Source organism: Sus scrofa, chromosome 13 (genome assembly GCF_000003025.6).
Source record: "Sus scrofa isolate TJ Tabasco breed Duroc chromosome 13, Sscrofa11.1, whole genome shotgun sequence".
In the NCBI taxonomy this organism is placed as follows: domain Eukaryota; kingdom Metazoa; phylum Chordata; class Mammalia; order Artiodactyla; family Suidae; genus Sus; species Sus scrofa.
Genome location: NC_010455.5, coordinates 98,400,902 through 98,427,921, shown reverse-complemented (window position 1 = coordinate 98,427,921; position 27,020 = coordinate 98,400,902). Strand labels below are relative to the sequence as shown.

Below are 27,020 nucleotides of genomic sequence, written 5' to 3'. Positions count from 1 at the left end.
TCATATACTTGGTATTCCTACCAAAGTCCAACACTATGGACCACAAAAAGCTAGGACAAATTCAGAGCCAATGTAACAATTCAAGCCATAAGCCAAGGTTTAGCTCCCAGACCAGACCATGGGAAGTTTTAAATCTTCTAGCACCATGGCCTTTCTGGGGGTTGGTTGCACTTCCGTATGTCAGGAAGTAAATCTACTTAACAATGTGGCAAGTTATGTGTGAATTTATTATTCTCATTTACTTTTGAGGGCCTGTTATAATAAAACCACTATTATAATAAAAACCTATTATACTCTGCAAGGATAGCTCTGGAGGGAAGTGCTGAATCTTGTGTTCCTAACACAATCTTAGGGGATTGTGTTCACTTTGGCAGCACATATACTAAAATTGAATCTTAGGGAACTAATGTCCCTTTTCCTTAACCTTGGTCATTGAGGAAATACAGCTAATTCACAAAGGGTAGAATAAAATGTGTTCTTAATATGTGCTAATTTAGCCGACACCAAAATGTTACATGAGAATTGTAGCAAACCTAACTAAAAAAGAAGCTAAGAAAACACATTTGACTAGAAATAATTTTCTTACGGGGCTCAAGATACCAAGAAGGTAGATCTCTTTCACCTGCATTTGAAAAATTGTGGTCTCACAACAATGCCTGGTACTTGCCTCCATCATGTCGGCGTGCATGCGAACCAGCCGCTGCACCCGCACTTTCTTTCTTGTCCTCGTGTTATAGATGGTGTCACCCTTCTTCAACTCTCCTTGATAATTGCGAACATAAGTTAACTGTCCAAATCGACCTGCCTAGAAGTCAAGATTGGGTAAGGTCAGAAAGAATAAAAAAACAACATGAGAATCAGAATTAAGAGGAAAATTTCACAACTACCTTCAAATTCACTATCAGTTTTAGTAGTACAACTTATTGTCATAAGCTAATACTAGTTTTGAATATAGTTAAGTTAAATGGCTGTAATTCTTTTTGGCATCAAATCCAAGATACAGGAGTTTCCGTTTTGGCTCAGTGGTTAACAAATCCAACTAGGAACCATGGGGTTGTAGGTTCGAACCCTGGCCTTGCTCAGTGAGTTAAGGATCCAGCATTGCTGTGAGCTGTGGTGTAGGCTGCAGACTCGGCTTGGATCCAAAGTTGCTGTGGCTCTGGTGTAGACCGGCAGCTACAGCTCTGATTAGACTCCTAGCCAGGGAACCTCCATATGCTGTGGGAGTGGCCCAAGAAATGGCAAAAAGACAAAAAAAAAAAAAAAATCCAAGATACAACTTCTGCTTCCTCTGAAATAAAAATTAGGAGTTCCCATCGTAGCTCAGTGGTTAACGAATCCAACTAGGAACCATGAGGTTTCAGGTTTGATCCCTGACCTCACTCAGTGGGTTAAAGATCTGGCATTGCTGTGAGCTGTGGTGTAGGTCAAAGACATGGCTCGGATTTGGTGTTGCTGTGGCTCTGGCATAGCCAGTGGCTACAGCTCTGATTCAACCCCTAGCCTGGGAACCTTCAGGGCGTGCCCCTAAAAAGCAAAAAAAATAAATAAATAAAAAATAAAATGAAATAAATAAAAATCATTAAATATTTTAAATTATTTATGTAACAAGGAAGTTATCTCATAAGTTCAGTTTAATATAGTAAGACATAAAAGTAAGGCATAATTATTAGAAAGACAAAAACATAAGAAATGGTGAGATTATACTACACATGTTGGAAAAACTTTGATAATCACCTGGAAAGCTATACGAATAAGAGGTCTGTAAAGTGACTGAATATAAAATGAATAATCAAGGATCATTTCCTCCTGAATAGTAATACAAACCTACCAGGTAAGTACTTAAGACTAACCTATTAGATAAGTACTTAAAAGTTGCCAGTTCTTCCCAAATTAATTTATAGGTCTAACACAATAGCAATCAAAATCCTAAAAGGAATTTTTAAACATTTTAGTCATTTTAAAACTTATTTAGAATGGATAAAAATAAAAAATAATTCTGATATAAAAACAGCCCATAGAATATGGTATAAATCTCTAAAATGTTTAATTTGTCAACAGATGATAATGGAGACATGACAATCAATGAAAACATATAACATTGTTGAAAAACTGTAACTGGACAATTAGTCTTCCATTTGGAGGCAGAGAGATACATTTAGATCCTACCTCACAGCATTTAGCAAAACAAATTCCAACTTGATTAACAATGAAAAAAACAAAAAACCCCACCACAAAAAGTAGAAGAGACAAAAGTAAATATTTACATATATAATCCAAGAGGAAGATTTATAATGTGAAAAATGAGAAAATGACTAAAGACAAGGACTGATATGGTTGACCTATGTAAACTTTAACCTGCGAATCATTTTTTAAAAAACTTGATTAGAGAAAGGCTCATACAAATAAGTAGAACATTTTGACTCTAATTTTTAAAAATGGAAGATAAAAGGAATAAGGAGACAATCAAAAAAGAGGAAATACAATTGCATAATGAATATATGTGATAATGTTCTCTATCATTAGGAATTAAGGCAAGATGAAGAATTAAAATATCATTTTCATTTATGAAATCTAATAATTTTTAATAAATAATACTCAATGCTGATAATGATTTATTGAATAATATGTACATTAATTCTGAGAGTACGAAAGCAAGCCAGCAATATAAACCAATAAATATTAAAATGTTCCATTCCATATCTTTTACTTAATAATCACTATTCTGGGGGATCCTAAGAAAGTATTTCTAAATACATTTAAAAGTTTTACAGTAAAAATTGTCGCTGCAATGTTATTTCTACTCTTTAATTTAAAATGACATTTTCTGGGAGCTCCCTGGTGGCTCAGTGGTTAAGAATCTGGCATTTTCATTGCTGTGACTCCAGTCACTGCTATAGTGAAGGTTTGATCCTTGGCCTGGGAATTTACACATGCTGCAGATGCAGCCAAAAATAAAAGAAATAAAGTAAATAAATAAATAAAATGACTTTCTGATTTTGAAAGTAATAAGCACGCTGTAAAATTTTTAAAATAGGAGTTTCCTTGTGGCACAGTGGGTTAAAGATTTGGAGTTGTCACTGCAGTGGCTTGGGTCGCTGTTGTGGCATGAGTTTGATCCCTGGCCCAGGAACCTCCACATGCTTTGGGCATAGCCAAAAATAAATACATTTTTTAAAATGAAAAAAATAAAAATTAAAACTAGGGAAAAGCCCCACTTACCCAATATTATTCCATCCCAGAGATAACCACTCTTTAACACTTCCAACTTATCCACTTTCTTCTCCCACTTAAAATACTATAAACAGAAGCAACAATACCACAACAAGAAGCACACTCAGTCCCCAAATCTTGGTTTCTAATACCATTAAAAATTAAAAGGAACCAGGGCTCTTAGAGATATGGCAGATTTTAGGGAAGAGGTGGGGAACATACAACATAAGCCTGCAGCATCCTGTATAGCCAGAAAGGAAGTTTATGGAAGTATTCAGAAAAGCAAAACACTGGGGAATGTCAAAGGGACACAGAAGCCAACTATAGAGCTCCAACGGCCAAACCTGGCCAATCTGACAACAAAGTAAGTATCATGCTACTGGATTATAACTCAAAGTACAAAATAAATATCCATATGCCCATAATGATATAAATAAATGTTTGAATAAATAAATACATGGAGGAGAAAAGACAACTCTCCCATACAGAAGAGTTCCAAATAACTGACATATATTCCGCTCCCTCAAGGAGGAAGAGCATAATTCCCCACTCCTTAAGTGTAGGCTACACACAGTAACCTTCTTCTAGACAGTCCGTAAGGAACAGGGGGGCAGGGAAATAATTTTACAGTGGAGAAACCTGTAACCAAATCTTTCCTAAGAGTCATTTAGTAATAGGAGTAAAAGCCTGAAAAAAAAAAAAATTTCTACACTGAGCAATTATATACATTAGAAAGGAACTTACCTCCAGTTTAAAAGCCAGGCCTACAAATGGATGGGAATCATCTCTTTTGGAGTTCATTAAGATTTTCGTTTTCTCTTGTGAGTCACTTAAAACAAAAGAAATATACATTTATGACATGCAACAGATGATACTTCTTTTTGTACCAATTTGCTTCATCAGTGTATCATCTGATAAAAAGCATATGTGTGCTAAACATTTCTGAGCTTACACATAAGGGAAATTTCACTGAAAGATCGAAAATAATAACTTTTCTGGCCTTAGTTACTACATTGTGATAGGACCAGAGTAGAATAATACCCAAAAAAACAGTCTGGCAGAAAAAGAAAAACAATTAATGAGGGCTTAAAATTTTTTTGTTTTTTTAAAGCATCAAAAAAATACATGTGACTGGTTCCAAACGAGAAAATTTTCTAATAATGTAAATCTTGATACATAATGAAACAAATCATATTTCTAACTTACAAATAGAATATGATACGGGAAGGTATAATAATAAATGTTCTTCTTTACGCCAAAATGGAGATTGGTTTTTGTAAATTACTGAAAAAAACCCATAAACACAACTACTAGAACCATTCTTAAATTCTTTCATAGTGCACAAATGTTAAGGTCTTTATGCATAACTAATAATCAATTTCCAAGACTTACTCCTGATTGAGTATAGCATAATTCTGGACTTCAGATGGATTGGGGAGGTATTCTACAACAGCATCTAAAAGAGGCTGAACTCCTTTGTTCTTCAAGGCACTTCCCAAAAAGACAGGAGTAAATGACCTATTTATAGTAGCTCTTCGAATTGCAAGCTACAAAAGAAAAAAATTAACAATTAGCTTATCTTGAAATTACATTTTGAGGTGATTTCAGATCAATTACAGAACAAATGAATGAAAAGAATTGATAGACTTTGTAGTACTGGCTCTGGTCTCTGGTGGAAACTAGAATTAGAATCTGTATAACTTAAGATCAAAATACAAAAAAAAAAAGAGAAGTAAAGTGATTTAACTTTCAACATTGTGCTATTGCTTTCAATTCTCTTGGAATGTCATTAACTTTCAATGTAGCAAAAAAAAAAACCAAAACCAAAAACACACAAAAACACAAACACAGAATAATGTAAACAGTATGCTAGCAATTGTATACAGCAGAGGAGAGGAGTTCACATCCTGGCTCAGCAGAAACGAATCTGACTAGTATCCATCTCTGGCCTTGCTCAGTGGGTTAAGGAGCCAGTGTTGCCATGAGCTGTGATATAGGTTGCAGATGTGGCTCAGATCTGACGTTGCTGTGGCTGTGGTGTAGGCCAGTGGATACAGCTCCGATTCAACCCCTAGCCTGGGAACCTCCATATGCTGAGGGGTTGGCCCTAAAAAGCAAAACAAAAAAAACAAAAACAAAGGAGAAAGCAATATATATGCAAAAAAAAACCAAAAACAAAAACAAAAAAAACCCAAAACCCTCTGGAGAGATACACCAGATACTATTAACTGGCAACCTATTTTAGGGATGGGGCAGAGAACTGGGCAGACAGGAGCTGGGTCGAGTCTTTATTGTGTACCTTTGTATAAACCATTTGAAAGTATTATCTATTAAGAAAATACTTATTTATTTATTTTTTTAAAGGACATACAAAGGAAGCCAAACAATAAAATCACTCATATACTAGGGGCCATTATAGTAACAGGCTTTAAAATAATGGCATCCATGGAGTTCCCGTCGTGGTGCAGTGGTTAACGAATCCGACTAGGAACCATGAGGTTGCGGGCTCGGTCCCTGCCCTTGCTCAGTGGGTTAACGATCCAGCGTTGCCGTGAGCTGTGGTGTAGGTTGCAGACGCGGCTCGGATCCCACGTTGCTGTGGCTCTGGCGTAGGCCGGTGGCTACAGCTCCGATTCAACCCCTAGCCTGGGAACCTCCATATGCTGTGGGAGCGGCCCAAGAAATAGCAACAACAACAACAACAACAACAACAACAAAAAGACAAAAAAAAAAAATAATAATGGCCTCCTGGTCTTGTCCCAACCCCTTGTACAAGCACCATCCACATGTCGCAGCCTCATGCTTCAGGGGCTACTGGCTAAGCAGGCCCCAGAGAGAGCTTCAGAGCTTTAGCTCTAGCGCAAGAGGCCAATAGTCGTGCTGTTGCCACAACCCACCACCACAGAAATACAGAGCAGCATACAATAATTTCTCAGTCCTCAGGAAAAAAACCCAGAAAATTAGTTGCCCTCTCCCCCCAAAAAAGTAAAATTCTAAACCTCACAGTAAAAAGTAGGATAATAGCTGAACATAGTAAGAGTATAAAAAGGAGAACATAAGCATGGCAAGAAAGCAATTACTATCTGAAACTACCTTAAACACTTGCTTTTGCTGTTGCTAGGAAAATGGCTTGGTCACTTACCACTGAGGCTACGCTAGGTCACAAGATCACATCTTTGACTTTCCAATCCTCCCTTACATGCAAAAGTAGGGTCATATGAATCTTACTAGCTTACTTTACATCCATTGAATAGAGAAACATATAAGAGTGGGGAACAAATAGAAAAAAAGGAGAAAAATTAAAATTAACCCTATAGCAGCCTAATGAAGGCTTTATTTCTCCTCATATTTCTCTTATTTTTATAAGAATCACATTCATACTTTATAATTGTTGCTTTTCCACTGTCCCTAATAATAACACAGCCAACAACAATACAGAAACTAAACTACACCGATGTATCCTATGCAGAAAACAGTAAATAATGCAGGACTGAAAGTGCTCTCCTTAGAAAGGCCTTTTTGAACGGCTGGCCCCTGGCTGGAGTCCGGGAATCTGGATTTCACGGGGGTTCCCAGCATTCCCAGAACTGGTAAGACTGGTTCACAGTCTCACTACTGTTTGTACAAACAACGAGATATGCGCAAACTCCTTTTGGGAGTTTGGAATTTGGTACATGACAAGCAGGGGGTGTCAATGTTACCAGCCCCCAATAAAACCTTGGGCACTAAGTTTCTAATGAGCTTCCCTGGCAGACAACACTTCAGAGGTGCAATGACAACTTGCTTCTGGAGGAAGTCACCACTTTCCATTCCAGTTTTGCCCTGCAAGATTCCATGGGAGAGGATGCCTGGACACTGATGCTTGGTTTCTGCTGGACTTCACCTCATATGCCTTTTCCCTTTGCTGATTTTGCTTTGTAGCCTTTTACTGTAATAAATGATAGCTGAATGTGATTATGTGCTGAGTCCTTACTCCTAGTGAGTCACAGAATCTGAGAGCAGTCCTGGGGACCCCTGACACAGTCCCTTTAATAAATCAAAACCTAACTCTCTATTGTGGTTCCCAGGATACAGTGCTTGATTTTATTAAAGGCCTGGACCCATACCTTCCTACATGGTGTTCCTTACTCATCAGAGAGCTGAGCTGGGAAGGCCTCAGCTGTGAATGGTAAAGAACTCAAGCTATGAGATATCAGCAAGTACCTCAGCTTCAATAGGGTTTTGTCCTTCTGCATTTGATCTGTAAACTCTCTGAGTGCAATGTCTGACACATAATAGTAACTTATCTGATTTCTGCCAAGTGCATCAAGTAGTCTGGCAAAATAAATATCAGCTTTTAAAAATTATTGCTAAGATATACATAACCAAATTGGCCATTTTAACCATTTTTAAGTGTACGGTAAGTGTACAGTTCAGTGCATTAAGTATATTCACACTGCTGTCACTACTTTCCATTCCAGAACTTTTCATCATCTCAAACTGAAATTCTGTACCCACTGAACTCCCCATTCTGCCTTCCTCCAGCCTCTGGTAACCACTCTACCTTCTGCCTCTAGGAATTTAATTGTTCTGGGTACCTCATATAAGTGGAATCATATAACATTTGTTCTTGTATGTCTGGCTTATTTCACTTTACATAATATTCCCAAGGCTCATCCATATCATAGCAAGTATCAGAATTCGATTCCTTTTTAAGGCCAAATAATACTCCATTGTACGAATATACCAATTTTGTTTAACCATTTATCCACTGATGGACATCAGGTTGATTTCACCTTTTGGTTATTGTGAATGACACTGCTATCAACATCAGTATAAACACATCTGAATCCAAATCACTATGTTTTCCACAGCAGATGCATAATTTTACAGCTCCACCAGCAATGCACAAGGGTTCCAATTTCTCCACATCTTCACCAACACTTGTTATTTTGTTTTTGAATTATCTCATTGAGATAGCACTTTATTAGTTAGGATGGCTATTACTTTTGATTTGCTTTCCCTAATGATTAGTGATGTTGAACATCTTTTCATGTGCTTACTGGCCATTTGTTATCTTCTATGGAGAAATGTCTATCCAAAAACTTAATGCCAGGCTTAGGCAGGGATCTTCTCTATTTTTAAAGAGCTGAATAATCAAGAAAAGGAATATCTACAGCCTTCCAAATAACATAGTGATCTAAGTACCAACATAGTCTGCAAACATTTAGCTGCCTTGTCTTATTGCTGTAACATTTCTAGTTTCTTTTTTCTTAATAAGGGTATGTCCTAGAAGTTGGCTGTTTAAGTATCTTTTTTTTCTAGAACAAATTATGACTCCTTTCCCATTTTACATAATTCATTACCTTAAAAAAAAAAAAGAAATATGCCAAACCAAGTATTATTTGAAGAAATCAAAGTGTTAAATAACTTTACTTATTAGATTTCACCAATAAAACTCATTCATGAAAGTCCCTTCCCTGCACAAAAACAAAACAAAACTGCTCTTTTTCTTGTTTACACATGACATATACATATTTTTTTTTTTAGGGCTGCACCTACCACATAAGAAAGTTCCCAGACTAGGGGTCGAATTGGGAGCTGCAGTTGCTGGCCTCCACCACAGCCAGCACATCGCAAGATCCAAGCCATGTCTGGGACCTAGACCATAGTGCACAGCAACATTGGATCCTTAACCCACTAAGCAAGGCCAAGGATTGAACCCATGTCTTCACGGATACTAGTCAGGTTCGTTACCGATGAGCCATGACGGGAACTTCAATACGAGACATATTTTGAGAACACTTGCCTTTAAATCAGAAGCTGAGGGAATTTTTTCTTCCAGAAACATCTCTCCAAGTTGCTCATCTGAATTAGCAACAGATTCAATCAGCTCCTGCCGATGGTCAGAGGCTGCTGCCCTGAATTCTGCTGGAATTTCCCCATATCGAACAATCTGACTAAGAGTAGAAATATGTTATTTTGGTACTTTAAGAATATTCAATTAAACATACAAAGCATCAGTGAAAAAGATAAAATAATGGTCAAAATATTTTTTAGGTAAGTGCTCTGATATATCTGCATTAAAACCACAAGTAAGACTAATGTATATTTTTAAAATTCAGACGGAATAGTGGGCAAAATACTTTAAAACAAGCAAACTACTCAAGGTTGCACTAGAAAATGGATGAGCCATGATTCAAAGCCAATCTGACTCCAAAGCCCATAAATACAATACAGGTTTGACCTGTACAGGTCCACTTATACATGGATTTTTTTCCAATAAAATGCAAAAATATATGAACATTGTGTGCAAGACTTGTATTGAAGTGGATAGCCAATCCTTACATAGATATAAGGTGAGTGATATTTAATATGAAATTAACAATGTGTTTTCTTACTGTTTTGTAATTTTGCTTTCAAAGAATTACATAACCATAGCCTGCTTCTCTCACATAATTGAAGAAACTGTATATCATCCATCATTAAGCAATTTTTATATTAAGTTTTTTAAACTTAAATCTTAAATCACTTTTAAAAAGTCATAAAGCTTCTAATATTACATTATAAATATAATATCACATACCAGAAAAATTTTGTAATGACTCATTCATTTGCATATAGCCTAGGCCACTGCATCACATTAATTACACCAGGCTACCATAAAGCAATCATATTGCTGCTTCTTCCTTATTAATGTTATACCTATAAATAAATATGAATTTCTTTTCATAATATCTTCTCATTTTTTATATCTAGTATTAGCAATACATTAACATCTACAGTGCTTTGAGTCCTAATATTGATGTAGGTACTGACAGATGCTTCATCTTATAAACAGATGACATAAACTTACCATATGGATAAATATAATACAGTATTGTAAATGCATTTTCTCTTCCTTACAACTTTTTCTTCAGCTTTCTTAACACTTTCTTTTCTCCAGCTTACTTTATTGTAAAAATACACTATGTAATACATATTACATACAAAATATGTGTCAACTGACTATCGGTGTTATTGATAAGCCTCCTAGTCAATAGTAGGCTATTAGTAAGTTTTGGAGAAGTCAAAAGTTATACTTGGATTTTTGACTGCGTGGGGAGACAGCACCTCTAACCCCCACGTTGTTCAAGGATCAACTGTACCTGAAAATTCTATTAGCAAAATTAATCAGAATATCAGTCTATAATATGTAGGATTAGAGGCTTGACTATTCCTTTTCATTAATAACAAACCAGGAGTTCCTGTCGTGGCACAGTGGAAATGAATCCGACTAGGAACCATGAGGTTTGATTCCTGGCCTCGCTCAGGGGTTAAGAATCTGGCGTTGCCCTGAGCAGTGGTGTAGGTCACGGACACGGCTTGGATCTGGCATTGCTGTGGCTCTGGAGAAGGCCAGCAGCTATAGCTCTGATTAGACCCCTAGCCTGGGAATCTCCATATGCTGCAAGTGCGGTCCTAAAAACTTAAAAAAAAGATTAAAAACAAAAAAACAAAAAAACAAACCAAATTACATTTTTAATGCAGAAAACTCTTATTTTGTAGTTTAAAAAAAATTACCAAATATGACATACTCTTCAACCTTAACCTTAATTTTCCATTCCTCTAGGGCAGATAGGTAAGAATCACAAACAAAATATACACAACCAAGAAGAAACAGATATGCTTGATACTTAGAAACATCAGTCTGAACATCTAAAAAATATTCTTTAAAAATGAAATCTGATGTCAAAAAATAACAAGCTTTTCAGGAAACACATTCCTTAACAAAAAGAAAAAAAGAAAAAAAGAAAAAGAAGTTAATTGCAAACAATTGCAAGCAGTCAGAAAATAAATCTTACTATCTAAAGAATGCTCTTCACAACCTCCCAAACTTAATTTCTTCCATCCTGGGAAACTTCTGGTTCTTAGCCTTTCGTGTCAGAATCTTCCTTTCAACATATACACACACACACACACACACACATCCAGTGGTCTAGGGCTAGGAAAGGCAGCAGGTCCATTAAGAAGTTCCACCTGCCATGCCAATGTATAACAAAGTTTAAAAAGCCTCTGCTTTAGAAGACAGAAACGTGTGGCTTGCTAATTCTGGGGAAGCAGATTTAGTCATTTACTTACAAATATTATTTGAGTCCCTATTTTGTATCAGACAGTTCTACAGCTGGGGACGTAGCAGTGAATAAACCTGAAAAAAATCCCTGTCCCTTTCATTCTAAGGAGTGATATCTAAACTCAGTTGTCACTACTTAATTATAACACAAAAAAAAGAGAGAAACATCTTCATCTTTTCCCTGCCTACAAGATGGCCAGTAAGGATAAATTCTATACTTAACTGACCACAATACCCTTCACCCACCTGCTAGACCAGCAATCCCAGTTCCATAACAAAGAACGGAAATCCCTCAAAAAGGACCTTTAGGGAAAATGCCCCACTATTGGGGCCACTCTCCAGAATAAGGTTAACTTATGACTCCCCATACTGTCTGGATTAGTGCCACTCAAACCTTGCTCTGCAGACCTGAAACATCAGCACCTCCTGGAGCTTTCCAGAAATGCAAATTCCAGGCCCCATCCTAGAGCTACTAATTAGCATCTCTGAAGGTGTATCCAGAGATGTGTTTTAACAAGCTCTTCAAGTGATTTTTCTGAATGCTGTGGTTTGATAACCACTTTGGATGCAAAGGTCTCTCAAAAGTTGACCAAGTACCATAACAAAAGTCACCAATTTGCTTCTCTTATTGCCCAAACCCCATCTGCACAATTTTTAACTTCTCTTATGTACTGATCTTTTAATCTTTGAAATCCCATAAAGTAGGAAGAGGAAATTTTATTTTATTTATTTATTTTTTTTGGTCTTTTTGCCTTTGCCACTCCTGCGGCATATGGAGGTTCCCAGGCTAGGGGTCAAATCAGATCTGTAGCCGCCGGCCTACTCCAAAGCCACAGCAATGCCAGATCCAAGTCGTGTCTGTGACCTACACCACAGGTCATAGCAACGCCAGATACTTAACCCACTGAGCGAGGAGGACAGGGATTGAACCCGAAATCTCATGGTTCCTAGTCAGATTCATTAACCACTGAGCCACGACAGGAACTACATCTTCCAACCACATTTCATGAAAAGAAGTTTAAGAACCCATCTTTTTCCTTCCCTTTAATACTTTTTAAAATATAAGATTTTGATAGTATATTTTTAACACTTACCCAAAATCTCCATCAAAATAGATGGCTCGTTCCTCAATAAGATCTATAATACCTTTAAAATCACCCTCCAAACCAATGGGTATCTGCACAAGTGCTGCATTATGATTAAGTTTAGACCTGAAAAATAAAAACACACGTTTATCCTTTTCTCTTCCCAAATCCCTTTGAAATGATTAATAAATATAAAAAGAAATCAATGGCAGATCTGTGGAACTGACCAATAACCAAGCTATAGATCTCAGTGTTGCATGTACTAAGATAAGTCTTTCACATGGATGGATTTTTTTTTTTTTTTTTTTTTTTTTTTTTGGTCTTTTTGCCTTTTTTAGGTCTGGTCCCATGGCACATGGAGGTTCCCAGGCTAGGGGTCGAATCAGAGCTTTAGCCGCTGGCCTACGCCAGAGCCACAGCAACTCGGGATCCAAGCCTCGTCTACAACCTACACCACAGCTCACGGCAACGGAGGACCCTTAACCCACTGAGCAAGGCCAGGGATTGAACCCGCAACCTCATGGTTCCTAGTCGGATTCGTTAACTGCTGAGCCATGAAGGGAACTCCATTTTTTTTAAAAAACATGATATCTTTATTTATTTACTTATTTGTCCTTTTAGGGCCACACTCGAGGCGTATGGAGGTTCCCAGGCTGGGGTCTAATCGGAGCTGTTGCTGCCAGCCTATGCCAGAGCCACAGCTATGCCAGATCCAAGCCATGTCTGCAACCTACACCACAGCTCAGGGCAACGCTGGATCCTTAACCCCTGAGCAAGGCCAGGGATTGAACCTGAAACCTCATGGTTCCTAGTCGGATTTGTTTCCACTACGCCACGACAGGAATTCCATCACATAGATGGATTTTAAAAAAGAAAAGGATAAATCCTAATGACACTGAATTAACTGTCCTTCTGGATATGGTTGTTATTCAGATCAATGCCCTGCTGTAAGGTTCATTACCTCATTTGCTGCAGGGCCCTGGTTGGGTTGGAGCCCATTCGGTCCAGTTTGTTAATGAAAGTTAGAAATGGAACACTGTAGCGCTGCATCTGACGATTAACAGTCATGGTCTGGCACTGCACCCCTCCGACTGCACAGAGAACAAGGATCGCACCATCCAGCACTCTCAGGGCTCTTTCAACTTCTATGGTGAAGTCCACGTGCCCTAAATGAGACAGAGAGGTGTGAGAGGGTCTTTAAAAACAGTGTGGGAGTTCCCATCATGGCTTAGCAGAAATGGACTGGTAACCATGAGGACGCAGGTTTGATCCCTGGCCTCACTCAGTGGGTTCAGGATCCGGTGTTGCCATGAGCTGTGGTTTAGGTTGCAGACATGGCTCACATCTGGCATTGCTGTGGCTGTGGCGTAGGCCAGTAGCTACAGCTCTGATTTGACCCCTAGCCTAGGAATCTCCATATGCCGAGGGTGTGGCCCTAAAAAGACAAAACAAAACAGTGTGAAGTTTTACAACATGCACAAGTAAATGTTTTTCTATCTCTGATCATTACATAAGTCTTCTAATTAAAATATGGATTCCTTAAACCACCAATATTATTTATTTACCATAAAGTCCAGGAGACCCACAAAATCATTTCAAAAAGATACTAGAGCATGGGCATCCTTGGAATCAGCTGCAACATGTAAAAGGTAAGACCCTTCCTAGTCACAATTTGCACTATTTTTCAAAGAAACCCCTTAAGGATAAAGTACTCTAGATCCCAAGTCAGATTTCTCTAATAATAAATTCATAGTCACACTTTTGAGTATTATTTAATACTCAAAATAAGCTCAATCATAGTAAAGAACTAAATGTGCCATTGCCAAAACAAGCCACAATGAAACCAAGAACTCAACTCACCAGGAGTATCTATAATGTTGATATTAACATCTTTCCACAAGGTATAGGTGGCCGCTGACTGAATAGTGATTCCTCTTTGTCTCTCTAGTTCCATGGAATCCATGACAGCACCAACTCCATCTTTACCTTTCACCTAAACACAAGCACAGCAATTCAGACTTCTCTGTCTCTGCATTCCAAGAAGGAAAGAAATCTTTACAGATGGAACCAGAACACAAATGGTTAATTGATGCAGTTTTCAGCGAAACCTAATTGTCAAACTATATCATCTCATGAAACAAAACTGATTACAGGTTTTGCCCTAAGCCTTTTTTCATTGTTGTTTTCAGCAGCTGCTACCACGGAGCAATCACCTGGAGCCACCCTTCCTCCTGCTACACTGTTCCTGCCCACAAGCCTGTATTAGTCTGTGAGCAGATGTTCAGAGAACAGATTTTTCTCTGCTGTACTACTTGTGGATTTTGAGGCCTGGGTGAGAAGGATTTTCTCCGCCCGCTCTTATGGCCATACTTACAGCCTACGAAGTTCCCAAGCTGAGGCCTACACACAGCCATGGCAACGCTGGATTTGGGCCATATTTGTGACCTACACTGCAGCCTGTGGCAATGCCAGATCCTTAACCCACTGAGTGAGGCCAGGGTTCAAACCTGCATCCTCATGGAGACATCAGGTCCTTAACCCACTGAGCCACAATGGGAACTCTACATGCTTTTAAATGTTACAGAGACGTTTATATTGTTAAATGGGAAAAAAGGTTTAAAATGATTGCCATGGCTGTGGTGTAGGCTCCAGCTGCAGCTCTGATTTGACATCTGGCCCTGGGCACTTCCGTATGCTGCAGGTGCAGCCGTAAAAATTTTAAAAAAGCATATAAACATCATGTTAATAGCTACTTTAGGGTAGTACATATCAACTTAACATTCTTAAAACTAATCTGGAATCTACCATGAACCACATACCTCATGCATTTTTGCAATTCTACCAGTGTAGTAAAGCACTCGTTCTGTTAATGTAGTTTTCCCAGAATCAATGTGAGCTGAGATTCCAATATTTCGTATCTTTTCATTAGGAATCACCCCTGATGAACACCATCGGCAGATCTTCCAATTAGCCTGAAAAAAATGAGAACTCAATTCAATGCACTTTTTATGATCTAACAGTGGACAATTAGGGTTCAGTGGACATCCTTCCTCCAAGAAAATTCAATGGACACAAAACTTCATATGAGATAGCCTGAAAAGGCAAAAGAGGGAATGTCTCAACCTGCAATTCCTATAATCAAAGAGACTGCAAGAGATGGCAGAAAAGACATATAAAATAAAATAAAAAGGGACCGATAATTTTACCAAATGGCACAGATTTGAAAGTATATACCGGCGCTGATAAAATCAGAAAGATGGTTCCCAACAACTGCTTTAATAGGAAATACAGTTTTCACTTTAAATTTTACTTTGATTTTTTCCCCCTTCCTCCTTAAAATAGTTTCAGAGCTAGCAAAGATGTTTGGACTTATACGCTCTATGCAGCGGTGCCAATAGGTTCAAGCGGCCCACAAAAAGTTTCCGATTCCTTCTATCGCCTAAAAATTAATGACATAAAACAATAACTTTAATTTACCATGGTGGTGAGGGTCCAGCCTTTTATGAAATCAAGACACAATATAAACCTCTCCCTACAGGAGTGAACATCCAAAATGCACTGCAGCCACTTCTGGGAGAAGGGAAGCAGAAGAACTTGAAAAGGTGGGTAAAATATTAAATGGAAACTAGCTTCATTGATTAAATCCCAGGAATACCAGCAAGCAAAGCGAAGGTGGTTTGCATGACAGGAAAGGCTCAACTCCTACCTAACACTATTCCACTTTGCGCCCCATCTCCACACCCCCACAAAAGGCAGACATATAATTAAAGAAAAGTCCTGGGAAGGTCGGTTGAAAGAGGGAGCAGGGAGCCCCGCCGACACTGTAGTGAAAAAAGCACTGGATAATGAGTCAAAAGCCCTGAGTTCAAGCCCAGGACACACTAATTTTTCAGTTGTCTTGACCTTCACTTCAGTCACCTCTTCTAAGTATACCAATAATAAGAGGCGTAACCATGAATTGGAGGCCCGCCCAACCTCCCAGGATACCAAGACGTTGCTCAGAAATAACCAAAGGCTGTGCAGATACCGAGGGGCTTTTCAGCACTGAGGTCAACAGCTAGCATTCGGAGATGCCAGGGAGGGAAGGGGTGTCATTTCCTCTCCAGCCCCGGAGGCACTGCAAAGTCCTGGGGACAGTCCCTGGTTCCCTGTCGCACCTGCTTCCCCGGCCAGCCGAGGGCAGCGGGGATCCGCGGGAGCGGCCCGCGCCCCACGGCCGCGGCGGCGGCGGCGGCTCCCAGCAGCCTCATGGCGAGCGTAGAATAGACGCGAAAGTCCCACAGCGCCCGGTGTACCCAGCAACCTGCACCACTGCCAGAAGCGTTCAAAGTCACGCCGGCAGTCAGTGCTGGAAGAGCACTTCCGGGGAGAAGCAGGCAAAGGAGGGGAGAAAAAAAAGAAAGAGAGAGAGGCTTCCGGATCTCAGAACTGAGCAGCACCCTCCGCTGCCCGCACGCCCTCTGCCGACTTGGAAGAGAAAGTGCAGCCACTTTGCGGAGCTAAGCACGCTTTTCGCATGTTCCCGGAAAGCGGCGGCCTTTAAACGTGGTTCTTTTGCCTCTACAGCAACGGGAAGAAAGGTTTAAAATAGTTCTTAAGGTTTTTTTTAAAAAAGAAAAATTGTTACATATGCTACTTCAACAAATGTGAACAAATACTCTATAGGACATGACTTGCAAAGAAGGTAAAAAAAAATAATGAACTATCCACAAATGTTTTTCTCTTTTCAAAATGTTCCATCTTTGGTTAATGTTAAGTACCTATATATATGTCCAGTACCTATACATTATATGTCCTGTCTCTATAGAAGACAGCATCCTTGACGATTCCACTTGGATCTCTTAGAGGCATCTCGAAATTATTATGTCCAAAAACGAGCTAATGACCTTCCACTGAATCCTCCCAAGATCTTCATCTGATAAACAGGAATTCCGTTCTTCTGGTTGCCCAGACCAAAAACGTCACCTTTTGACACCACTCTTCAACTTTTCTGGTTTTGTTTCCACATGCTACGGGCACTACATTCAAAGATAGATTCAGAACCCGCAGCTTCTCCCCACCTCTCAAAGCATTGCTGTTTTCTCACGGAATTTACTCTAACAGCCTGACTGATCTTACTGCTGCTGCCCTGCGGCTTCTCAGCCTATTCCCAATAGAAAAACTGAAGGGATCGTTTTAAGCTATACCCTTTGCCCTCTGAAATCACTCATAACAGTGATTTGCTGTTATCTCTACTTTTGTATAGGTTTGAAGTTTTTCATAACTAAGTTTTTAAAAATTCCTTTTAAATTTTAAATAACTAAATTTTAAAAATTTAAAAATAAGGTTAAGAATAAACAAGACCTTGTTTGAGCAGCTATGCCATTGCAGCCCTATTTCACCTGCTGTTCTCCTCCAGACTCATTGGCCTTCTTGCTGATCCTCACATGACCAAGAGCCTTTGCTCTCCTGTAGATAAGGGCATGACTCTTTCCCATATTTTCTTCTTGGTGTTCAAATATCATCTATCACTGAGGTGTTTGCTCCTTTTAAAACAGCAAGCTCTTCCCTATGTTTGCATACTATTTCATTTTCCTTCAGAGGGCTTCTTAGATTTATCCAGACGTGTTAACACAGTTGTCTATCGCCACCTCCCCTTCCCCGCATGTGGAAGTTCCCGGCCCCATAGCCAAACTGCACTATAACAACCGCTGAGGCGCGCTGCAGTGGCAACACCGCATCCGTAACTTGCTGTGCAACAAGAAAATTCCAAGGCAGCTATTGCCTGGCTCTTCCAAGAAGAATGTGAGTGCCATAAGGACAGTGATTTGGTTTTTTAAAACTGCTATACCCCTTGCTGTGCTAGGTGCTCAATAAATATTTGTTAAAGAATGAATAAAATCAAATAAATAAAAATCAGAGTAAATTACAGGAGACTAGAAGAGAAAAATCGGAGAGTCAATAATGAATTTCGAACTTTTTGTATATTATCCATGTATTAATTTGTAGTAAAGGTCTACTTTGACGAATAAATCCATTTATGTCAAATACACTTTTAAGTAAACTTTTTCATTTCTAGGGTTTCAAAAATTTAGTCTCTATAAGCCTTTGCAAGTATTTAAAATATATAAATTAAATCATAATTATGTTAATGGTAATAAAATTAAGGTTTTATTTTAATTTTAAGCTATAATTATATTAAATAAATAAAAAGTGTATCTACTACTTCTGAAATTACTTTTTGAAATTACCACTTTAATAAAACTTCCTTAAGTGAGAATTCATACTCATTATCCTGTGTGTATGTATCTTCATACGTCCCTGTAATTATTATGAGTGTATTCTTAATTATTTTTATTAATCACCCCTGTAACCAAAGTAATAAACTTTTGTTTTCTCCACAGAGAAAACTGGAGGACAAAAAACCAAGAAGTGTCTAGCTAAATTGAGTACACATTATAAATTACTTCTGTTAAGTTTTAAAGTGGCAAAATAACACAAACATCATTCAAAGCAGGTGCACATTCAGTTAATTCAGTCATTCTATAATGTATAAGAATAAAGATAGGGAGTTCCTGATGTGATGAAGTGAGTTAAGAATTCCACTGCAGCAGCTCAGGTCACTGTGGAGACATGGGTTTGCTCTCTGGCCCACACAGTGGGCAAGGATCCAACATTGCTGCAGCTGTGGCTCAGATTCATTCCCGGACCCATGAACTTCCATTATGTCACAGGTGCAAAGCCAGAAAAAATAAAATAAAAATGTAAACTGTCTTTAATGACCAAAACTTTGTATCTTTTTTTTTTCCTTAGAAATTGTCCAAGTATCCAAGGAATAAGTTAAAATTTTCTAAGGTCTTGAAAAGTAAACTGAAGATCTGAAAAATTAGTTTTATCTAACACATTGTGCTTATAATAGTATTATAATTCTGTAAGATCAAAACATCTTTAAAAGACATTTGTATTACAATTTTATTTCGATAAACACCATTTCATATTTTGTAATCTTATTTTGTACACCATTGGTGGAATCAGTGATAACTTACTTGATCCACAAGATCAATACAGGAAATTTAGAAAGGTTAAATCATGAGAAATTCAATCCTGATTTTATATAAACTAGAATATTTTATTAGCATAAAATTTACATAATAAAGCCTAAAAGAAGACATGTATCTGGCTTAAAATAAATATTCATTAATGCGCCCAAATCCATCCACTTATCAGATATATATTATAAGCCTTTTTAAATATACATTTATAAACCTTATATTCATTATTATTAAATCATGCTTAAAAGCTCCTTTTAGGAGTTCCCGTCGTGGCGCAGTGGTTAACGAATCCGACTAGGAACCCTGAGGTTGCGGGTTCGGTCCCTGCCCTTGCTCAGTGGGTTAACGATCCGGCGTTGCCGTGAGCTGTGGTGTAGGTTGCAGACGTGGCTCGGATCCCGCGTTGCTGTGGCTCTGGCGTAGGCCGGTGGCTACAGCTCCGATTCAACCCCTAGCCTGGGAACCTCCATATGCCGCGGGAGCGGCCCAAGAAATAGCAACAACAACAACAAAAAAAAGACAAAAAAAAAAAAAAAAAAGCTCCTTTTATCTTGAAAACATTCTTATGATAACAAAGGCTATTCTTTAAATTCACTTGTCTACATTTTATGCAAAAGCAGCACAAATTGTTTGAATTTTTGGAGGTCCCGTCGTGGCGCAGTGGTTAACGAATCCAACTAGGAACCATGGGGTTGTGGGTTCGGTCCCTGCCCTTGCTCAGTGGGTTGAGGATCCGGCATTGCCGTGAGCTGTGGTGTAGGTTGCAGACGCGGCTTGCATCCCACGTTGCTGTGGCCCTGGTGTAGGCCGGTGGCTACAGCTCCGATTGGACCCCTAGCTTGAGAACCTACATATGCCGCGGGAGCAGCTCTAGAAAAGGCAAAAAGACCAAAAAAAAAAAAAAAAAAAAATTTGAATTTTTTCTCAGAAATTTGGCCTGGTTTTTTTGGACTAGATATTCCTGGTGACAGAGAGTCCATATAACATAATGATTTCCTTCTGAGATCATCTTTAAAATTTTTCAAGTGGGAGAAAAAGATACGGAGAGGAACAGAATAAAAGGTGAGATAGAACCAGCTTTATACTGGCTAAAAGATAAACTGAGGCATATTAAAACTTTTGAATTTGAGCAAAAAGTTGATTTGAATCAGCACCAAACAGGAAATGGTTAGGAGCCCTCCACCAAGTGGAGCAGGGAGAGATTTTCACAAAGGAGGAGGCAAGGAAATTATTTTCTTAGCGATAACTGCTTTATCTGAGAGAGCCTCATTGACTATTTTTGACTGCTTTAGGTTTCCTTTTTTTAACCTTGAGGCATCACAGGCTTAGGTTTTGATTTGCTTACATGGGTTACTGAGGCATTAAAGCCACTTCAGTCTAATGGCCTCATTGGTTAATTTAGTAATACAAATATGAAAGTGGTCATGAAAAGTCTAAGCACCTTCCCTCTTCAAGGAGAGAGGAGAGCTCAAAGCTAAGACATGCAGTTAAAAAGCCCTGAAGTATGGAAACAAAAGATGGGCAGTCTTTTACATAAACAAAGTGGACTCTTTTAGATAGATAACACAGAGGCTGTCCTTCTGAGGGTTTTTTTGGGTGGTTGGTTTTTTTTGTTTGTTTTTCTTTGGTGGTGTTCTTGTAAGGTGTTTCTCAAGTGAAAGTCTTGTTCACATCATAGTTCCCCAAAGGGGTCACTACAGTTTCTTGCTAAAGTTATGCCAGGAGGTAACACAAGTCTCTTAGCTGCCAAACCCAAGAAAAATTCCCTGATGTTCTACTAGAGCATTGCTATGTCTGTCTCAGGCTTTAACCCTAAGATTAAATTACTTGACTACTGACTTGAGAAACATGGTTAGAAGGCAACATGGGTGGATAAAATCTCTCTCCCCAAGCCAACTTTGGGAGACAATAATAAGAATGACACTGGGACCAAAGAGATCACCACAAAGCAGACTGATCGCAAAACCCATGGAATAAGGGACAGAAGGGTCTCCAGAGATCTCAGATATATACTTTTACCAAAAGGTATTGAAGGTCCTAATTCACTTGTAGTATGAGTCAAACCTCAGTAGAATCGCCAAATTGTGCTAGCCTGACTAACCTCAGACTCTTGTTTTTGTCCATTCGGGCTGCTCTAACAAAAATATCATCTAGAAATTTATTTCATGTAGTTCTGGAGGCTGGGCAATCTAAGATCAAGGCATGGGGAGATTCAGTGTCTGTTGTGTCCCACTTTCTGGTTCATAGGCAGCTAATTTCTGTGTGAGCACAGGGCAGAAAGGACAAGCCAGCTCTCTGGTGTCTCTTTTACAAAGGCATTCATCCTATTCATGAGGGCTCTGCCCTCATAACCTAATCACCCTCAAAGGCCGCACCTCTAAATGCCATCACCTTGCCACATGCAGGACACCATCTGATTCCAAAGTACTCCTGCCACTTGACAGTAAATGTGGAGTCTTAAGATAATGAAAACCCATTACTGAGCCTGAAAGTTACCAGGAAAATCACTAAAATAGCAAGGAGCCTAAGTAGACAGCTTGGCCTTGTTGTCAAAGTCACATTCACCAATTTTGTGATATCCTTACAGTCCCAAAGACCCATGGTTCCCAAAAGATCAGTGGTTGTCCACAAAGAAAAAATAATAAAGCTATGGAGAGTCTTCTTTTTTATACTCATTGACTTCAGAATTACAATAAAAATAAATTCTGAAAAAAGTTTATTTCATCTTCATGTGAACATAAAGAATTGACATTTAATCTCTATATGTCACATATTTGATAAGCGGCTCCTTAGGAAGCACTATGGTATAGGAGGAAATACATATTTAATTCCATTTTAATCTGATTTCTATGGTATACAAACTGAGATGAGAAAAGCATCTACAAAAATCTATTATATGATGCATTGAAGTTCTAATTTATTAAAGTATGTTTCATATTTGAGTATAATGATTCAAGTCAACATTGGTGTAATAATTTGGGCAACAGAAGACTAATTACAGCGTCTACTGGACTTTGCTCTATCCAGTGAATTTATGCAAAAGTGTTATTTAAAATGTATGCCTTATGATAACTTCACAACATGTAACAGCATGTTACTGGTCTACTAAATTATGCATAAGGGTAAAATTTTAACATCTTCAACTAATGCGTGCTCAATTACTTTCCATTATAAATGTGAACTGACACATATGCATCTTATTTTAGTGTCTAATTAAAGGTATGAAAGACTGACTAGTAAAATTAACAGAATATGATATAGAAAATTAGAAGAATACATCACACAGTACTACTTCCAAAGTTTAAAAAGAAAGATTCGAGGACGACAGAGTGAGAGTGGATTTTGTTCTTTTTTTTCCCATTGAGACAACAAAAACTTAACAGTTAAGATTTCATATTCTCATAATCTTCAAACTAACTTTACAAGAACAGATTAATGCTTGAATTCTAGAATGAAAAAAGCTAAGAGCTGAATTTTTAAGTAGTATAATTAAAAAGGGAACAACTGAATTATTAAGTACCTTGCTCAAACACACACATCACCTGTCCAAGAAATTTTGAGACAATCAATCATTTAGGTTTGCAGAATACCAAACGCATTTTTCTAAATGTCACAAAAAGGCTGAGCAGAGTTTCTCCAAGGACACTCCAACTTTAGAATGTTAACTGTGAAAATAGATTATGCTGTCTGTGGGAAAAGAGAACAGAAATATGCTACCTTAAGATGTTAAAGAGAGAAAGGTCAATGTAAAGTCTGATGAATGTTAACAGTGTAACACAGAACAAAAAAGATTACACCAAATAAAGAAATTATAAGAAGAAAAATTATGTATGTTAGCCATTTAAAATCTCTTTGAAAGCAAACTATTTGATTATTATTTATGTTCTTTATCAAAATAATTATTTTTTTTGCAAAAAGAGTACTAGTAGGGGTTTGCTCTCTTTTTAAAAACTCTTTAAGCTAGCTAGCTGCATAACACATTATAAAATTTGAGCTAAATAATTAGTGTTAGCAAAAATTGAAACTATATATATATATTTGTATTTTTAGGGCTGCAACCCCAGCACATGGAGGTTCCCAGGCTAGGGGTCAGATATTGGAACTCTAGCTGCTGACCTACACCACAGCCATAGCAACGCCAGATCCGAGCTGCATCTGAGACCTGCACCACAGTTCACGGCAATGAATACCAGATCCTTAACCCACTGAGCAAGGAAGGGCCAGGGACGGAATCTGCGTCCTCATGGATGCTAGTCTGGTTAGTTACTGCTGAGCCATGACCTGAAACTTTTCTGTAATACTTTACTTACTATAACAAATTTTATACGAGCACTAGCAGTTCATTCAATCTTGAATATATAAGAATACACAGTGAATAGGAAGATAGCTGTGAAAGCAAAATCAGCATGTGAGCTTTAAAAATGAGTACATTTTTAAGAGTGTTACAGAATGTTTAACAGCTTACATTGTTGAAAATCAAAGTTTTATTCCCAAAGTGGGGACAATATAAAGGTTAGCACTTCCAAGAACATTCAGATTATCAGAAGAAAGTTGCTAAGAACAGTGTTGATTGAACAAAAGGAGATTGGTCTTATGTGTATGACCTAGCACCATAACTTTCTCTGCTAAAACAACCAAAAACTAAACAAATCAAATGTGATGCTATTTATTTTTTGTTCATTTTCACAGGTGATCCTTTGATGTTGAGTTTGTCCTCAAAAACACTGGATCTTCTTCCATGTTCAATGGCTGGACTTTGAAGAAGTTTCTCCCTGAGAAATAGACGTGTGAACATTAATCCATTTTTAAATGGTCACTAAAAAAGCAATACAAACATGATAAACACCACTGTAATTTAAGGCGAGTTTTATCTTACAAGTTCTTTAATAGCTTTGAAAAACATGACAGACCATTTAACTTAACATTAATCTAAGAGAGTAATAGCTGCTTTCCTGAGATAGATTTAACTGTTTAGTGTTTAACCATGTTGTCCAGCATGGTAGCCACTAGCCACTTCATTTATATTTAAAAAATCAGAATATAATAAAATCTAAAAATCCAACTCCTTAGTTGCACTGGTCACATTTCATGTGCGATTCAATAGCCACGTAGGGCTAGTGGCTAACATATTGGATAGCATGGAAACATAATATTTGCATCATTGCAAAAAATCATTTCAGAGGTTCTATTTGACAATGCTAGTTTACACAAAATGCCACTGATAGGGCCATAAATTTACAGATCATCTAAAAAGAGCATGCTTTCTCTGAATGGGACCTGGATTTTATAGTCAAAGTTAAACACTGTTAGGTTTTTATAAATAAGCTTTTCAAATGAGACAAATGCTGTCTAAAAGTAATATGGGAGCAAGTTTTCTATAGAAAATATAAAATATTAGGGCTCTAAATTCTAAACAAGTATTTTCAAGAAAAGATGCTAGCATGTGAAATTCCGCACAAGGCTTCTGATATACTTGGTACCCACTTGTCCACCGCTGGTTCTGGGGAGCCTTCCACCTTCTGCAGCAATTCTCCACTCTTATAGCCTAGAACAGATTTCTGTTTTAAGGCCTAGGGAGGCCTGGCTCTCTTGAGTCTAATTGCAATAGGAATCAGGTAGTGTTTGCAATTTTCCCCACAGAGAACCAAATTAAATTGTGACTCTGGAATATATACTGAATGTGTCAGAATTTCTATAATCTTTTTGATTGTTTCATGGCTGCACCCAAGGCATATGGAAGTTCCTGGGTCAGTGACTGGGTCTGAGCCACAGCTATGGCAATGATGGTTCCTTTAACCCACTGCACGAAGTCAGGGGTCAAATCTGCACCACTGCAGTGACTTCTTAATCCACTAAACCACAGCAGAAACTACTCTATAATCTTCAAAGTGTGGTTTTAGCAAATTCACATTTCACAGCTATTCCGAAAGATAAATCCAAAGGAGGCTAAAGTTTTTGCAGAATTTTCCAAAATATCTAATATTTAATACACTTATTATTACATATTATATGAGTGTCTAAACATATGCTTACCATAAATGCTCAGTTTTGACTTGTTAGGGAAGTTTTGCTAAGTCTTTTAAATACACTCCCTTTTCCCTTACCATCTCCCTAAACACCAATATCTTTACCTGGTAGGAAATGTATGACTCCTGTTCTATCCAAATAAAAATCTCTTTCACAAGAATAACTACATTGTATTGTTTTTCCTTAGGAGGATTTTAGCCCCTATTATCTAATGCATGATTAGCTAGTAAGCTACTAGTCATATAATCCTGAAATATTACTGGTTTTCAGATACAAATTTAAATTTGTGTTGGAATATTCTCATATATAAAATTATTACATGGTTCACAAAAGATATTATTGATATAAACAACTTGGATGTTCATCAAAATTTTTTGATGACAGGAAAATTTTTCTTCTGATTCATCTCTAAAAAACACAACTGAGTTTAGAAATAAATTTTACCTTCTTTTAAGTTCTCGGGATCTTGAATTCTCATGACCAACACTTCGCATCCTGGAGTTTTCTAGGTTGCGCCATTGCCCCTTGGTTTGTACTTCAGAATCTCATTTTGCCACTCATCATCAAAAGCATGAGCATCACCTACGTTAAGTTTCAAAATAAAGGGATAAGTATTAAGGTATAAACTGTCAGTAATTGCCTTGCTCCCCACACATTTCATTCTGGTCTGGTGTTTCCATCAGCCTAACCTTAAAGTAGAGGTAGGAAACTGCTTTAAATATAAGTTCTATTACTCAGAGTAATATTTCCTTTTCTATTTGTTCCTCTCCTATTCTTGTTGATAATTTGGTTATTGATGATCTGTTTTTTCATGTATGTGCCAGGATATCATATTATTCTATCCAATGGACCCCATGACCCAGTTACACTGACTTACAGTCTTTCCTCTTGGGTCACCTCACTGTGATCATGCCTTTCCTCTTACGTGGAGGACACTCCACCTGTGGCTAGCACTTCCTATTAACCCCACAATTTCCCTACATAATTTGGCTTCACAAAGCTGCTGTTTCAATTTCCTGAGACCAGTTATTCATCTGCCAATTTATATTGTTATAAACTAGGTAATCTAAGTTCCATTATAACAATATGTAAATGATAACACTTATTCTTTCAGATTGCCTTTATAATAATGTATTACTTCGCTAAAATTTTCTTCAATGTGTTAATTATTGTGAAATACTCCATATATATTAAATATGACCAAATTACAAAAGTTAAAATTAAAGAAAGGTTAAGATGTTGTGGCTTTCATCTCATTGCATATGAATAATTTTCTCCAGCCCCAGTCTTAAGAGAATTTCTTTTTCTAAAATGATATAATAATTTAAACACTTTAATATGATAAAAACATTTCTATTCAAAACATTTTACAAAAACAGGAAACCAATGTAACTTAAATGCTGTAAGAAGTGTTAGGACACTAGAAAGACTTAAATGAGTTGAAGAATGAATATAAAATGTAGGAAATGGAAAGATTTGCATGACACATATATACTATCTAACAGCATCAGAAATTTAAATCTTCTCTATACAAAAGCCTAAGTACCCAGCAATACAGAATAGTTTAAACAA

General features: G+C 37.7%; 2 protein-coding genes across 3 annotated transcripts in view; both read right to left on the bottom strand.

The window, feature by feature from the left end:
- The window catches only part of GFM1 (G elongation factor mitochondrial 1), a 45,365-nt gene extending 28,575 nt beyond the window's left edge, over positions 1–16,790 (bottom strand). The window contains exons 1-9 of one of the 2 annotated variants that reach the window (XM_003358643.4): positions 16,548–16,790; positions 15,210–15,362; positions 14,251–14,383; positions 13,352–13,556; positions 12,400–12,516; positions 9,002–9,152; positions 4,606–4,760; positions 3,958–4,042; positions 668–805 (exon numbers count right to left, since the gene is read on the bottom strand). In XM_003358643.4, the coding sequence (XP_003358691.1) occupies positions 668–805; positions 3,958–4,042; positions 4,606–4,760; positions 9,002–9,152; positions 12,400–12,516; positions 13,352–13,556; positions 14,251–14,383; positions 15,210–15,362; positions 16,548–16,640 (1,230 nt within the window). In that variant the 5' untranslated portion in view covers positions 16,641–16,790. The remainder of the gene's footprint in view (positions 1–667; positions 806–3,957; positions 4,043–4,605; positions 4,761–9,001; positions 9,153–12,399; positions 12,517–13,351; positions 13,557–14,250; positions 14,384–15,209; positions 15,363–16,547) is intronic. The other variant, XM_013982167.2, reaches the window with a different exon arrangement.
- The window catches only part of MLF1 (myeloid leukemia factor 1), a 47,998-nt gene continuing 43,098 nt past the window's right edge, over positions 22,121–27,020 (bottom strand). The window contains 3 exon segments of the mRNA XM_003358641.5: positions 22,121–24,193; positions 25,893–25,972; positions 25,975–26,030. Coding sequence (XP_003358689.3) covers positions 24,088–24,193; positions 25,893–25,972; positions 25,975–26,030 — 242 coding nt within the window. The 3' untranslated portion in view covers positions 22,121–24,087.